This window comes from Mus caroli, chromosome 17, assembly GCF_900094665.2.
Source record: "Mus caroli chromosome 17, CAROLI_EIJ_v1.1, whole genome shotgun sequence".
NCBI lineage: Eukaryota > Metazoa > Chordata > Mammalia > Rodentia > Muridae > Mus > Mus caroli.
In genome coordinates this window covers 73,924,883-73,941,529 of record NC_034586.1, presented here as the reverse complement: position 1 = coordinate 73,941,529, position 16,647 = coordinate 73,924,883, and the positions used below count along the sequence as shown (strand labels likewise).

Genomic DNA, 16,647 nt, shown 5'->3' with positions numbered 1-16,647 from the left:
ACAAAGAAAAGCGGAGGGCCTGAGGGACAAGAGCACATCTGAGAGGCCAGGCAGGCAGCTTTAGGGACTCTGAAAAGTGACACCACACCCAGTTTCCAGTTCCTGGCCTCACTGCTAGATCTGGTGGCGCAGGATCACGACAAATGTATTGAGCACATTTCCTAGTTTCTGTTTTTTTCCAAGGGTCTTTGCCCAGGATTGAAAGCAGGTTGGAAAACCTCAAACTTTAGGAGCAAGACGCTTGGGTCTTTTAATTCAGCACCGATTTTCTCCCTTACCCGTGGCCTTTCCTGTAAAACTATGCAAATTACCACCGCCCTATGGGAAGTGTAACGATTATTACACTAAGATTAGAAACAATCCTAATGATTATGCATATGAGGTACACCCCTCTAACATAAAAATGTTGCCTCTTCTTCCCGTATGCCACGCCACCCCTCTCTTTTTACTTCCTAATATCTCCTATTTTTCCATTCTCTCAAGAAACATTATCACCCAAGCATTTTTTTTTACCCAAGGGCATGAGCTTACACATCCACAGACAATTTAAAAAATATAATCCACAGGCTATTTTCATTGCCAAATGCAGCTGCAATTATGTATTTCTCTTGGACGTGTTTTATGTTATTAAAACTTGTAAATACTTTATCTCCCTCAAGTTTTCCAGCTCTCTGCTGGCAGACTCTTTTCTTTTTCCTCTGTCTTTCTAAGGGTCTAATATAATTTTCTGAATAGCAAATCAATAAACTTGGCTGCTGAGGTCTCACCTCTTCCCAGTTTAGTCTTTGAAAATAATATAATCTCTTTCCAGCCAAAAAAACAATAAACAAACAAACAAACAAACAAAAAACCACCTTTGGCTTCTCATAGTTTATTTCCCTACAGATGTCTGCCATTTCTCACCCTAAATTTCTGTGTTTTCTTTTGGCTCTCACATCTAAAATTCCTTTATAAGGTCAAACAACTGTGTTTAATGACAGCCTGTTATAAAGCACCATTGCTCTTAAAGATAAAACTTGCCTCAATCACCAGGAAATAAATGTCAGTAAAGAGTCCTACCCTATACTTGGTTCCTCATCCATATTTCAATTAAACAGACAGTTCCAAAGCAAAAGCGGTGCAACTAGAACCGTTCTGTGTTCAAATACAATAAATAAAACAGGGCCTGGGAGATGATTCAGTCGCTAGAGTGGTTGTCACACAAGCATGAGAATCCGAGTTCAAATCTCCCACACTCATGTCAAAGTTGGGCATGTGCCATCTCAAACCTCAGTCCTGGTGGGGGGGGAGGTCAAGGCAGGCCAGGGGGAGGTGGAGACAGAAGGATTCTTGGAGCTCACTGGTGGGCTATTCTGACAAAATTAGTGAGCTTTCAGCACAGCTTAAGACTCCGTTTCAAAAACTAAGACAGCAACTGCATAAGACGTCCAGCACCAACCAGTAGTACACACTCCCAATAAAGCAAGGGCAACCTTCAGGAGGCAGCTCCTTTGGTTTGATGGTCTACAGAGAGGCAAAACACTCAGCGTGCTAGCCCAGAGTTGTTTTCAGTAGCAACATAGAGCGTTCTTCATGCTGTGACCTAAGTTATTGGCAGTGTGTACAGACAGGGACACACACACACACACACACACACACACCCTACTTCTAACTAAGCCCCAAAGTTAAAGTTAAACTGAAAGAAGGAGCCATAACAGCTTCTCTCTCTCTCTCTCTCTCCCTCCCTCTCTCTCTCTCTCAAGGATGCTTCTGAAAAGGCACCACTCAAGGTCTGCTGATTGATGCCCCAGGAACACTGTTCTGTCCTGGGCATTTCTTTTTAGACCAATCATAAAGACTCCTGCTTCGCACACTCATCACTTTTTGGCTTGTGCTATACTTGCCACAGCACCACGGGGATCTGTAGTTCTGGGACCGTGTGAACGTTTTCACAGAATCCTTCAGCAATGAGTGCAGAGGTGGTTTACTGGAAGAAGTCCTCACAGTGGCGCGGATGCTTGGCACTAATTATCTGGGAACAGACAGATTACTGATACCCAGAGAGCTGAAAGCAGCCATGCTGAGAAGAACATGGAGGCAAGTGCAAAGGCACGGGGAAGGATTCGTCCAAAGGCTTCTAAGCACCTCAAGTCCAGCTTGCATAAGGTTTTGGCAAGGGACTGCTAGAGAAGGAGGGCGGACTGTGAGGGTGGGCAATGTGAAGAAGGGGCAATGTGAGTATCCACTGAGCCTGCCAGCATACACTCATTGCCCCCCCCCCACATATATACTCACACATGCACGCACACACACACACACACACACACACACACACACACACACACACACACACTTCTCAGAGTTCTGAGAGCCAAGTCCTTAGAGACAGGACATCAGCTAGATGTCCCAATCAAGCAGGAAGAGACTCAAATGAGGATGGGTTTATACACCACAGAAGAATATGGGAAAGCTTCTCTTAGGCCAAAGCTCTATTTGGTAAATTAACACCACCCACACCTCAGTGGCTATTTTCCTGATTACTGACTATTAATTATCTAGCAAGCTAGACAAGAAGAGACAAGGTAAGGTCTGGAACAGGATTTAACTTTTGATACCATCGCCTGAAACAAGAAAAGAGCAAGTCTCAGTACAATATAAAATAGCCACCCAGTTAAAATACCCATCCAGTCACTAGTAAACCTTTAACAGTTTTATAGATGGGAGGAGAGAATTATTTAGGGATAGGGAGCAAACTATTATAGAACTATTATAGAACTATTATAGAACTATTATAGAACACTAAAAAGTAAGTCCTTCTAGGCATCGATTGGTGCCTTAGGAAGTTAAATTCTGAGTCAGGGAAACCAAATCATAACGAGGTGCTGAGGTCTTCTCACGCTGCATGCTATCGTTAGGGAATATACAACAATTGCGCAGATTTATCAATGAATCAATTCTGACTGGAATGAACCAGTCAGTGTCATATTCCTGCTGGAGGAGGCAGTGCTGAAGCCTTCACATCCTTTAGAATAATATATTCACCACGTTTCAGGGCCAAGGGCTCATACTATCAAGTCTTTTGGTGTAATACGCAAAGGAAAGATGGAAGTTTCTAGAAAACTCCAGCTTTCTAAGCTGCAGAGTTGGCTGGCACTTTGAAAACAGGTTGAGTGAGGATAGGTTGTGTCACAGAGAGGCTGACTACAAGGCTCAGTCAGTAGCCAAGACAGCTGGGAGCTTGGTTCATGCCTCGTACCAAGGAGCTCCTGCCTCTGTGGCCCACCTCCCCCTGGCTTTTGTGCACTATTAGTTATGTTTCTTTAAATCCAGTCTGCTCCTTAAGGAAACTCCCTGGCAAGTGAAAACAGCAGCAAAGGTGAAAGAATGCAGAGAATCTGGCTGCTGCCTGCAGTTATTAGGAAGAGCAGCAATTACTCAGCTCTCCCCAGTATCAGAGGCAGAAAGGAGCATGCGGAGTGGGGCGAGTTTTGACCTGTCTTTGCGGGAGCTTCTCCCTCCCTCGGCAGTATGTCACCTACCTCCCTTGGGCCCAGGATAACTGTAATAATTAACAAAGCAAATGAGAAATGGAGAAAGAATGAAAGCAACAGGCCAGTTTAGACTTGGGTGAAGATCAGAACATAGTTAACGGTGACAGATTGCAGGCATTTAATAGATGTCACTAATGTCCCTATAATGATGTTTTCGCTGTCACTGACTTGTCCCAAAAAACACCAGCCAAGCAGACTTCTTGTTTTCCTGCTGAGTCCTACAGTCTCCAGCACCTCCTGAGCACTGGGCGGGTGGTCACCGTTCTTCCTTCCCTAACTCTGTAAGCACAAGGTAATATCTGATCCTTGGCCAGCACTTGTGGGACATAGACGCTCAGATCTTATGATCAGAGAACAGCCTTACAATCCCTGATTTAGACTCCCTGCATTCAGGTAGGTAACTAATTTCCTTTCTGACAAATGAAGACAGAATGAAGGCAGTGCACAATTACAGAGTTTTAAGCTCTTTAGATGACGAAGAAAAACCAGAAACCATGACGGTTTTTCTCTTTTCCTCCAGCCCTCAGCTCTCAGGTCTAAGTCTTCAGTGATATTTACCTCTCTGAGAAGCCAGGACATAAAGGGCCTCATCCTCACATTGACTAGAATATGGAGTGACCTGGTCTTTCATTTTTAAGGCATAGGTAAGTGGTAATGATTTCCCTAAAATTTTTCTGAAAAGTATATGAACTTGGGTTCTCAAACAGCATACAGCAACCCCATTCTTTTAAAAATGTCATTTAAAGATCCCTCTACTTTGATTTCCAGAGACAAGATTGTCTGAAACCCACACCTTTACCACACTCGGTTCACACAGCAGCAACTACAACAACAGCAACAACAATAATAATAACCAAGCGCCCAAGCTCCAACAATGACAGGTGAGGAATGGCCTCCTTTGAGATCTGCAGAACTGTAAACACTCATTCTGGGGGGACAGAACTCATGATCCTCATGGGTAAGATTCTTGACATAAAATGAGGTTGAAGCGGGTGGGGGTGTCTAAATATGTCTTGCTGATGTCTGCTTCAGGTGGAACATCCCCCAGGCGGATTTACCTCTCTCTGGCAGGTCTTCTGGAATCTCAAAGAGGGTGTCACAATTCCTCAACATCCAGATGCCTCTGATTTGATCACAGCTGTGAGCCCTTTTTTTCCAGGTCTTTGGAGTTGAAGCTAAGTAAGTTCCCTCCAGTAAGTGGGGCTCTGCCAGCTCAGGTTTCATCCTGCCTCGCCAGAAATTCCTTTCTGTTTTGAATCTGACATGTTTGTTTATGATTTTGTTTTGAAACACTAAACAAGACAGACACAGTCTCTATTTACAGCTAAAAAAAAATTAAAATAAGAATTAAAAAAAAAAAACCCAAAACCTTGGGATAGTTGGTTCTAAAAACATAGCTTAAACTTTAACAGTAGGTATGTCAAATCCTCGGAAGTCAGAAATAAAATATGACTGTCTTAAAATACAGTCAGCCCTACATTTATTTATTTATGTAATTTTTAAAAGTTTTATGTGTGTGGGTGTTTTGTCTGCATATATATCTGTGCCCCACATGCAAGCCCAATGTCCAGTGAAGTCAGAAGAAGGTGTCAGATCCCCCTGGAACTTGAATTGAAGTACAGTTGTGAGTCACCCATGTGGGTGTTGGGAATCAAACCCAGGTCCTCTTGAAAAGCAGCTTAGTGCTCTTAACCACTGAGTTATCCCTTCAGCCCCTTGGTTTCTCTTCTTACATATTCTTAAGACAAGTGTTCTTCAAGGAATTCATGAAATTCTTAGGCAAGTGGATGGATCTGGAGGATATCATCCTGAGTGAGGTAACCCAATCACAAAAGAACACACATGATATGTACTCACTGATAAGAGGCTATTAGCCCAGAAGCTCAGAATATCCAAGATACAATTTACAAAACACATGAAACTCAAGAAGAAAGAAGACCAAAGTGTGGACACTTCGATCCTTCTTAGAAGGGGGAACAAAATACCCATGGAAGGAGTTACAGAGACAAAGTTCGGAGCAGAGACTGAAGGCATAACCATCCAGAAACTGCCCCACCTGGGGATCCATCCCATAAACTGCCACCAAACCCAGACACTATTGCAGATGCCAACAAGACCTTGCTGACAGGAGACTGATATAGCTGTCTACTGAGAGGCTCTGCCAGTACCTGACAAACACAGAAGTGGATGCTCACAGCCATACATTGGATGGAGCAGAGGGTCCCCAATGAAGGAGCTAGAGAAAGTACCCAAGGAGATGAAGGGGTTTACAGCCCCATAGGAGGAACAGCAATATGAACTAACCAGTACCCCAGAGCTCCCAGGGACTAAACCACCAATCAAAGGAAACACACATGGAGAGACTCATGGCTCCAGCTGCATATGTAGCAGAGGATGGCCTTGTTAGTCATTAATGGGAGAACAGGCCCTTGGTCCTATGTAGGTTCTATGCTCCAGCATAGGGGAATGCCAGGGCTGGGAAGCTGGAGTGAGTGGGTTGGGGAGCAGGGGGAGGGGGGAGAGGATAGGGGAATAACATCTGAAATGTAAATAAAGAAAATATCTAATAAAAAGAGGAAAGAACATAATAAATAATGAATGAAAATTTAAAAACAAAGACAAGTGTTCTTTGAATGTTTCAAATTAGGATGTTATACTTGCGTTTGATTAACACTAACACAAAAGAAACCCTGAAACTATGTTTTGTAGGTTTTGTTTTTTCTCATTTTGATTACATGTTAAAATACCAACACACTGGATAAAAGACAGAGGGCATCTCAGGGATAGGTACTAACAGAGTGTCTGGGAAAAAATTAATTTTCTGCTATGTTGTAAGGTTTGGCTGTCCTGAAGAATCTGTTGTAACTTTAACTTACTTACTGGCCCGAGGATTTTTATCTCCATCAGGTTTTTGTTTTTCCTTCCCCACAGTAGCCATTATGAGGTATCTGTCTTGGGAACTCTGTGCTAATATTTACTGAATAAAAATGATACTCATTTCTAGGCAAGAAGGAAGGACTCACGGTTAGGAATTACCAGACTGTGGGACCATACTTACACTGGGAACCAAACAGGAGGTCAGATATTAATTGTGGGATATTTGTGCCTTCCTCTGTAGTAACACAGGCACTCCAGAGACCACAGTAGGCCAATCCATGGTAACAGTGAGGTACTCACTCACTTCAAAGGATACCCCATGCAAGATAGAGACGAACAACAAGATATGCTCTGGCCCTGGGTCTCATGGCCGCACGCACCTTGTTACCTTTTAAAGGAGATGGTATTTCTTTTTTTTTCCTGAAAGGAAAAACTTGAAGCCCAGACCCAAGCAAATGTTCACATTCCACCAGATTCCACAGACCTGGGAATTAGGGTTACCGGAGGTCAAACCAAGGAACACCTTGTTCTCTGAACTATAGAGTCATTTTCTCTGGGACAAACATGAGACCAGATTTACCATCCTGAGCCTCCTGTCAAAAGAGCGAGTGTGTGGAGGAGGTGTTAGTATATGCACAAGGCTGACTTCTAAATTTATATACAGAGAAAGCTAACAAAGATGAAAATAAAAAAGGATTCAAATTAGAATTAATATTAGGTATTAAAAAAATCTACCAAGGACACTATTAGTATTTAAGTATACAATACTCATATCTGTATAAATCACCTACAATATATATATTCATTACTTGTTATCTCTAATCTTCACTATAATTACTTGATGGAAAAGTGCCTGATACTTCAGGTTTACTCAAGGAAAACAAAGCCAAGGAAAACTAGCCAAGATTGGTCTTGCAGCTGACAAAACCATCTGAGTCAAGATGTGAATGTTCGCTTTAGCTTAGGCTCAAGACTCATTTGGTTGGCTGAACCCTCCATTCCTGGTGATCTGAGGAAAAGTTAGAGGGCCCCTCTCACCTGCTCCTGACATGGTCAGTACCCCCCCCCCCATCTCAGATTTCACTGTCTGAGACTGCAATGAACAAATGGCCCCAGCCTTCCCTGTTCACCATTAAACCATTACCTCTGTGCAAACACAGGCCTAATCTAATACAATTGTCATCGTGTGTGCCAGTTTTTGGATACCCTTCTATATCAACTTCATGCTACAAAAGCCAAACTCTTACTTGGGGATGACCTGAGTGGAACCGTGCTGGCATCATCCGTGAGTGACGGCCACCAGGCTCCATCCCAAACTTACTGAATCAGAGTCTGCTCTGTTTGTTTAGGTGTGGGGGTCAGGGCCTTGCACATGCTAGACATGTGCTCTACCACTAAACTATAATCCCTAGTGGCCAAACCTGAACTTTTAATAGGCTCCCAGGTGACTATGGGCCATTAAACTTTCAGAAGCCCAGTTTTTACAAAAAAAAAAAAAAAAAGGTATTGGAATTTTATAACACAGAAACCAGACCCATAGCAGATGCCCATTAAATAATTTGCGGGCAGATGTTTCTCTGGTTCGTTGCAGCTACCTAACTTAATAGAGAAAGAAGCTGATCCAGAGTAAGTAGTTAAACTAGGAAGGAATACAGGGCTTAAACCTCTGGCTTTGAGGTTTGTATCAGGGACAGCAGCAGCAGGTGGGCCTGGAGTTCTGACAGGGAGAGAGAGAGAGAGAGAGAGAGAGAGAGAGAGAGAGAGAGAGAGAGAGAGACAGAGAGAGACAGAGAGAGACAGAGACAGAGAGACAGAGAGAAGTGAGCTGTACCAATACAAGTTGTCTCTTTAACTCACGACAGGCTCAATCCTGTGCTGACCATCAGTGGGACAACCCCCTCTCCCAAACACACACACACACACACACACACACGAACATATCTAAGGAGCTACCAGTAAAATCTTCCAAAATATAACATAAAAGAAAATGCACATTACTGGTTAGAATGAGTTTAGGACTGCCAACCTCCCCAGATGAAATACTACCCCACAGGGGGGAAAAGAGCTAAGGGAACAATTCTAATGATGCAACTCAACGCATTTTAGGTCCCTCTTTAACCCTAAATATACAACCTTCTGCGGTAATTATTTAGATATGGCATAAGTAACAGGTCTCAAGTTTAACTGGCTACATTTGTGCTGTTGGGGAATGGCTGGAGGTGAGAGAGTGTGAAGTCATTAAACTGGCTACCTTTCTAAGAGCCATGCTTTCTAACTCCCTACAAGGGTTGAGGGTCAGGGAGGTTAGATGGAGCAAGGAAATGAGCCCAGGTCAGGTTGTTAACCTTGCACTAGGTGAGCAGCCCTGTCAGATGTCAGCTGTTACCACACCTGGTGTTTCCTGGAGACTATGGGAGCTCTTATCACGACCCTATGATTAACCTCACGAGTCAGACAAGGAGGCACACACTCAGAAGAGGATTCCACACCAGAAACCACGTTCTTGTCCTTCGCATTCATCCACAATAGCATGGGCATTGTGTATCTTCAGAATAAAATGGGGTAGGAAGAGAGAGAGAGAGAGATAAGGACCGGAAATGTGTTCACTTTGAAACTGACAAGAATCTCTAAAAGACACTTGAGACCCTCAGAGCATCCTTAAACAGATGTCATCTAGCACACATCTCTGTCCATCAATGGAGGAGGGCCGATCTCAGGACAGAGGATTCAGATCTAACCAGACCAGGTAGCCTGGGGTGGGAGAAGGTGAAGAGGTGAAGAGGGAGACACCTCCCAGTTCACTGCCCACACTCTGGTACCACTCAGAGCAAGCCAGAACAGAGAGAAAGCACAAGAGGAAACCTGCCATTCTAAACCACGGCTAGCAAAGCTTTAAGAATGCAGGCTCCTGCTCAAAAGTTGGGAAACACTCCGACAACCTGACTGGAAGGGCTCTAAAGAGAATTGGCAGGCCCCCTCTTCCCCAGCAACCACGAGTTCCTCCATGCCTCAGATTCTTACAGTAACAAATCTTATCTGTGTGCCCAGCAAGTAAGAATAGACACACATCATCTTTACTTGCATGGAACTTGCATGGGTCCAACCACCTTTGGGGGTGGGGGGTAGGGAAGAGTATCTCCCTTACTTATCTTGACCAAGAGCGTACAGCAGTGGTTCTCAACCTTCCTAATGCTGTGACCCTTTAATACAGTTCCTTCCTGGTGTGGTGACTCCCACCCATAAAATTATTTTCATTGCTACTTCATAACTGTCATTTTGCTCCTGTTAGGACTCATACTGTAAACTTCTGATATGCAGGATCTCTGATATGCAGTCCCCAAAGGGGTCATGGCCCACAGGCTGAGAACTGGTGTCCAGAATGAAGACTAGCTCTGAATCACTACCCAGATCCCCTCCCTTCCTTCTATCCCTGTAGACAGCCTTGTGCACAGGATGGAGAAGAGAAAAAAAAATAGATGAATGAGTGATACACAAAAGCAAGCCTGATCTTTGAAAAGCTGCTTTGGAGAAGTAGACCTGTAAGATGACAGGAATTCGGGGCCTGCTTGACTACTCTGTCCTGCCTTCCTCATTAAATGGCCCACACTGAGATGTCTCCAAACTCCTTATACGAAATGCACCATCTGGAACATGGAGTAACAACTGTAGTAAGGGACTGGCTCTGCCAGAAATATTCACCTTCCACTCCCCACCATCCCCCCACCCTGCCTTCTTTACAGCTGAAGGCTTCCCTGTCATCTCTCCTGCTGGCACCGTTTCCTGAGTTAAACACACCCACATTTTTCAGGAATTTCACAATTAATCTCTGGAATGTGTTTTGGATCATTCTTCAAAGGGTGATATAGTTGTGCTAAGATGAATTCAAGGCTCCCCCCCCTTTTTCTCATTCCTTATCCTTTAGTCCACCCACTTTCTGGGGGTCACCACTTTATCTAAATCTTCCAGCTTCATAATGCCTGCACTCTGTCTCCTCAAACTCCTCAAGCAGATGGCTGAATAGGAACCAAGCCATGGAGAGCAGAAACCTGTACCGAATCTCCTGCTAGCTCCTGTACATGGATGCAAGGTCCAGAGTTTGGGGACTGTTCACTTTTCTTCGTAAATGAACCTGCCTGAGGCAGGTCAAGATGCTTACTGTCAAGCCTGCCCCCCTGAGTTCAATCCTCAGGACCCATAGGGTGGAAGAAGAAAACCAACTTCCAAATGCCCTCCGACATCCACAAGCACAAACGCTGGCGCACTGCACACACAAGCACACTCACACAAGCATTCTCTCTGTCTCTGTCTCTGTCTCTGTCTCTCTCTCTCACACACACACACACACACATACACAGAGGCTCTCACATAGACATGCATAAAACAATCTTACATTCACACACACAAACACTATTTCTCACACACTTTCACACTCATACGTGCACACACACTTGCCCACATACACACACTCTCACATTCACACACACACAGACACGTCTCATACACACTCACATACACACACACTTTCACATTCACATAGGCACACACTCTCACATACACACACTGGCATTCACACACACACACACACACACCCCAATACTATCTCACATACTCACATACACACACTCACACACTTTCACATGTATACTCTCACACACACACACATTCACACATGCACACACTCACAACTCTCACACTCATTCATATTCACAAACACTCATTCTCATACACACTTCCTCACACACTCTCACACATGCTCAAACACGCTCTCTAACTCACACACACACACACACACACACAAGCTTGCCCACACAAACACTAAAAATGTTTTATAAGTGAATGGGACCTCTGCTTACTTAGTTGTATCCCCAACACACTGCTTACAAAGTTTCCTTGTCTCTACCCACATGTAACTAGCAGCGCATGTCCTGGTGCCTGCTGTTCTTGTCTTTCTCCCCTACAGTCCGCAGCTCATCTGTCCTTTGCCAAGTGTTTTATGTGACAAGACTCCTTAACAGCAGCGAGAATTCTATAAGCCTGACAGCGCACATGAAGGTCATTTTGCCCCATTTGTGTATGTGCAGTGAATAGTCGGTCCCGTGTGTTTTGTCAATATTTACTCTGAGGAGGAATTAATTACTTCCTTGTTTACTTGAATTAAGTTTCTCTTCCCATACCCTGCTAACATCTTTTAGACGCCCTCTGCTCGCCTCTCTCTCTGGTATCGAAGCGTGGACCTTACCTAAAGACTTCTGAAGGAGAAAATGAACTCCATTCATGACTCAAAAACATAGTCTGGAAGCCTGGGTTTGAAATGTTGCCCTAACTTCAGTACAAAAGTATTAGCTTTCCCCCACTTCTCCTTTATTTAATTTGTAAAAATCTATAGACTTTAAACTTCGGGTCCTCCCACTGAATGAAGAGGACAGTGTGCATGCAGTGTGTACCCTGCTGAATGTTTTGATATGTCTACCTGGTCCTGGGTGCCTGCTTGCTGGGCCCACCTCCCACCTCCCACTCTCCCCAAGCGGGCATCTTCTGCTACTGACTATCCCAGAAGACAAATGAAGAAACTGTAACTTCACGGGGGCAGCTTAGAACACCAAACCTTTCTCTCTGCTCTAAGTTCTCACCACACAATCTTAAGATCTCTGTGCTGTCCTGTAAACCGTCGTGGAAGGGAAGCTAAAGCAATGGGGAAAAACCGAGTTGTGACAGTAGTTTTGAAGTCTTGGTGCACATCTGCTGTCATGGACACCTGACTCTAATGTCGCACTGTCCCCAGGACAAAGCTCAACAGTGTCCTCTCCATTCTTAAGCACTGTCCCAACAATGGCAGACTCAAGCTAGCAACTTTATCACCCTAAGACAAACAGCTACTGGTGCCTCTTCCCCTTGCCCATCCTCAGGGAAGCATGAAGCCTAAGGCCTCTCTCCCTCAGTTCCAAATGTAGTCCTTACTGCCCAATCAAAATATTCTTTCTACACAATCTCACTTCATTAGTTTTTAAAGCTCAGATCCCTTAAAGAAATCTCCCATCCAGACTTCTTCCAAGGTTTAGAAGTCAAACTTGTAATTTTTTGGAATTGTAGGTGATTTCCCTGGAGACAGAAAAAAGCAGTCCGGCTAAGATTCTGCAAAGGCCAACAGGAAGGCTCACAAGATGCAGGGAAACAGGAAAGGGCACTGCTGCCTCCAAAGGGCCAGGAGGCACTGTTCAAGACTGAGAGACGACAGAGAACTGATTAACTGGCTCCATTTTCCATCCTTCAAGTATGCATAGTCACTCACTTGGGATTTTTTTTAAACTAACGGTCTCAATACAGAGAAGACACCCTAGTGAGCACGTCACTTGATTCACAATTCCAGTTGTTTAGAAATTAATTTTTTTTCTTCAGGGTTCTTCTTGTGGGCTAGGATTGTTGATCTATTTTTAGGGATCACTGTGCCATAAAAACCTGAAACAAAAAGGCTAAATTTGGGCTCCATTCTGATCCAACTCATTCTGTGAACTGTGCTTAAAACACCACCACCCCCTTGCCCCAAGACAGTCAGTATGGGAATAACAAACGTGTCTGCAAGTTGGCAAACAGTAATATAAATCTGTACTTAAGTCGCATCTTCAAAAGCAGGCGGATTAGCCCTATTTTATGCCATGATACTATGTTTTCTCAGGGTAGCCAACTAAATAAGCTTTCAAAAGACTTTTCATTAACAGATACAACCAGTAGGGGTCATTTTAGCGCAAAAAATGCAGCGCAAGAGACTTTCTACATGAATAAAATATATCCATCCCTATTCATGTGTTATGATAACAATACACACGAATTTCTGAATAAAAATGGAAACTGAGGGAAGCACTGGCCATTGAGAAATTTTATGCAAAGTTACAGAAAAAAAAGAAAGAAAGAAAATCTGGGGGTACCTTCTAGAAATCCGTGACTCTTGAAGATTCCTCTAGTGCTGCAAAGGGTTCGTCAGCTAACTTACGTGGTCCATGCATTTTACAGTAATGTGAAGATATCTGACATTTTAGACCGTTGAAGAAAGTCCTCTCCAAATGTAAGCATTACATCATGCCAAAAATTGCTGTCCTTTTTTTTCTTAGTCTCATGGCTTTAAGATTCTATTTCACTGCTGCTTTTGGTGAAGGAAGGAAGAAGGAAGAGAGGAAGGGAAAGAGTCAAAGAAGGAATTAAGGAAGGAAGGAAGGAGGAAGGATGGAGGGGAGGAGGGAGGGAAGGAGGGAGGGAAGAGGGAGGGGGGAGTGGGATGTGCCCATAGCATTCAGCTGAAAACAGGCCTGCTAACTGAAATGTGTTTCCAGAAAGCACTAATTGAAATACACTCACATCAAGAAACACTTCCAAGCATTTTCAAGGCCAACACTTTGTGCACCTGGTGTTACCAGGAGAAAGGCAGGCATGAGGGATGCATCATTTCAGAGGAATGACAGGCTCCCTAACAAACTGCCAAAATCACGCTGTACTGTGACATGGGGCGTTGCTGCCAAAACACTTGATTACTGTAAATGTTCCCCCAAGCATTCCCTTCACCAGAAACACATGAAAAAACAAACAAGGGTCACCCTCTCCTGAGCCTCCCAAAGCCCTTCTCACTGCCCTGCAGTTTCCACTGCATTTAACCATGTCCCTCCCAGTTCCTTACGGATCTATAGGAGTCTGGGGCAAGTTAGGCGCTCCACATGGCAGGTTACAGAGAAGCATCTTTCAGCCTAAGTTATTCAGAATGCCTCAAGTCAAAACATGTGAAAGTCTAACAGTCTGTCTGATGACCATTTTCCCTGAGCTGAGAAACAAACCCACGTTGTTGTCAAAGGAGACCAGAAGGGCCTTTTTTCTGTGTCAGGAAAATTAGGTCCTACAGGCTCTATGCTAAAGGAGCATATCCTCACCCCCCCCCGCCCCCCCACCAGTGCCGGCCCCCCGCCCCCGCCCCCGCCCCCTCATTACTGCCCACTAGCTTCCAAACCAGGAAGGCTTCCCCGATTATTCCACAACTGTCCAAAACCTTAAAACCACACGCAAAAATAAATGCATGTGTGTTTAAAGAGTTACCACAGTACTGAAGCCATTTAATACAGCTACCTTTGTCCTTTCCATCATCTCAGTTCGACACACATCACATCTCTCTCTCTCTCTCTCTCTCACACACACACACACACACACACACACACACACACACACACACACACGATGATGCTTCAGGATACACCCGTGTCCCAGGGGCTGGTTAACAGCAGTAAAGGCAGAGAGCTGTTGTCTTTTCTTGCAAGTGAGCCCTAATCCTTGGCAAGACACCCGGAACAGCATTGAGGAGCCCAAATGTTTGATCTCTAAGTAGACAAGGACCCCACTTTTAACAGACAATCCAGTCCATTGTCAAAATAAAAGAACCCACTATTTCTCTCTAGACCTCAGACCTAATCGGGCACCTTGAGGCAGAAGTAGAGCCATGTGCTGATGGAGGCCCACCGGGTCCAACAGTGCTTCCGAAACAGGGAGGCGCCACTATCAACGCCCCCGCCCTCAGTACATCTACACACCACACCGCGGTGCACGATGCGCCACGGTGAAGCTAGCAGTGCAGAATCTGCTGTCAAACAAACAAAAAGACAACAGCACCAGCTCTAGAAACACGCAAAGGTTGGCTCTTGAAAGGAAACCTCTTGTAGTGAACCATAACTTTTTAATCCAGGTGCAGCTCCCACCCACCCCCTTCAGCCATCCAGAAAAGAGTAAGCCTTTGACCGTTTCCAATAGGCAAATAAATGAGTAATCACCATGTGCAACTTCGCCTGGACTGACATACTCCGGAGCTGAAACTGATTTATTACGCGAAGGAGGAAGAAGGAGGTGAAGAAAGAGCGCAAAGAAAAAATAGTAAGAGTCACATAGGGAGTGCAGGCTGGAGCACAGGTCTACTCCGCTATCAGAAGCCGGCTGCGCGGACTGCGAACGCCCTCGGTGCCACACTGCGCTATGCGGGCAGGGCAGCAGGGGCGGACTCCCCGAGGACTCTTGCGTGCCAGACTCCGCAGTGTGCCCCCGCACAGGGCACCCCTGCCTGGGGCGAGAAAGGCCACCCAGTGTAAGCCCTAATCACCGCACCTGTGTGTGTCTATGCGTGTTCGGAGCTCACCCACGCAACCCAACCTCGCCCGCCCCTGGGCAGGCATCTAGGGCACCCTCCAGGGGACAGCAACCGTCCCTCCTCCCCGGGAACCCTCTCTCCTCTGGGAAAAGTCTCAAGCAAACTTTGTTCCGCACGGGCCAGGTGGGAGGGGGCGCGCAGCAGGGCAGCCGTACCTTCGCAGACGCCCACTTCGTACTCGGTGATGGAGTCGCCATTGAGCGGGGGGCGGATGACACAGCGCAGCCCCCGGTCGCAGGCTCCATGGAGCCCATAGGCTCCACCGCAGCTCTCGTTCCTCTGGCGGGCGCACATGTAGCAGCAGCCGCAGACGCCCTGCACGATGCTTCCTGGGCAGCTCCGAGGCTCCTCGCACTTGGACTCGTCACAGGGCAGGCAGACCAGCGCCCGGGTGCCTGAGCGCGCCAGCAGCAGCAGCAGCCCCAGCAGCGAGACCGAGAGGTGCCCGCAGCCGGCCAGCCCCCTGCCCCCCGCCACCAAGTACATCCTCCTGCGCCGCCGCCTCCTCCTCGCAGCCGGGCCGGGAGCGGGGCGGGCGCCCTCCCCTGCGCGGGGCACACGCGCCGCCGCCGCCGCACCCGCAGCCCGCGGTCCTCGTGCCCCACTAGGGGCCCCCGGGGCGCTCCTCCCCTCGCGGGGCGAGGCCCCCGCCGCCCCTGCGGGCCGCGCCGACCCGGAGCCCACGAGCGTTGGCGCCAGCGGCAGCGGTGGCGGGTGGCTTCCCCTCCTCCTCCTTCTCCTCCCGGGCGGGAGGGGGAAAAGAGGAAAAAAAGTTTCCTCGCGGCAGCTCCGGTTCAACCCAAACTTCTGGCGGCGGCGGTGGCTGCGCACCGTTCCGAAGAAGGGCTGGTGGCTCCTTCGGGTCCTCCGCGCTGCTCCTGATCGCCGGGGAAAGACGACGGCAGCGCAGCCTCCGGGCCGGTCTCCGTCTCCTGAGCCGCCGAGTGGGCGCGGTGGCTCAGCAGAAGGTCCGTGGCGTCCGTTCCTTGTGCCCGGCTCGGCTCTCTCCCGCGCCGCTCCTCCGGGCGCTTGTTTATGGCTGGAGCCTCCGCCGCTCCGGCTGCGCCC

General features: G+C 46.5%; 1 protein-coding gene across 2 annotated transcripts in view; it reads right to left on the bottom strand.

Annotated features, from left to right (window-relative positions):
* Crim1 (cysteine rich transmembrane BMP regulator 1) overlaps nucleotides 1–16,623 on the bottom strand; it is a 179,786-nt gene extending 163,163 nt beyond the window's left edge. For both annotated transcript variants that reach the window (XM_021186083.2, XM_029471628.1), the window contains exon 1: nucleotides 15,735–16,623. In XM_021186083.2, the coding sequence (XP_021041742.1) occupies nucleotides 15,735–16,065 (331 nt within the window). In that variant the 5' untranslated portion in view covers nucleotides 16,066–16,623. The remainder of the gene's footprint in view (nucleotides 1–15,734) is intronic.
* Between the last annotated feature and the right edge of the window lie 24 nt (nucleotides 16,624–16,647).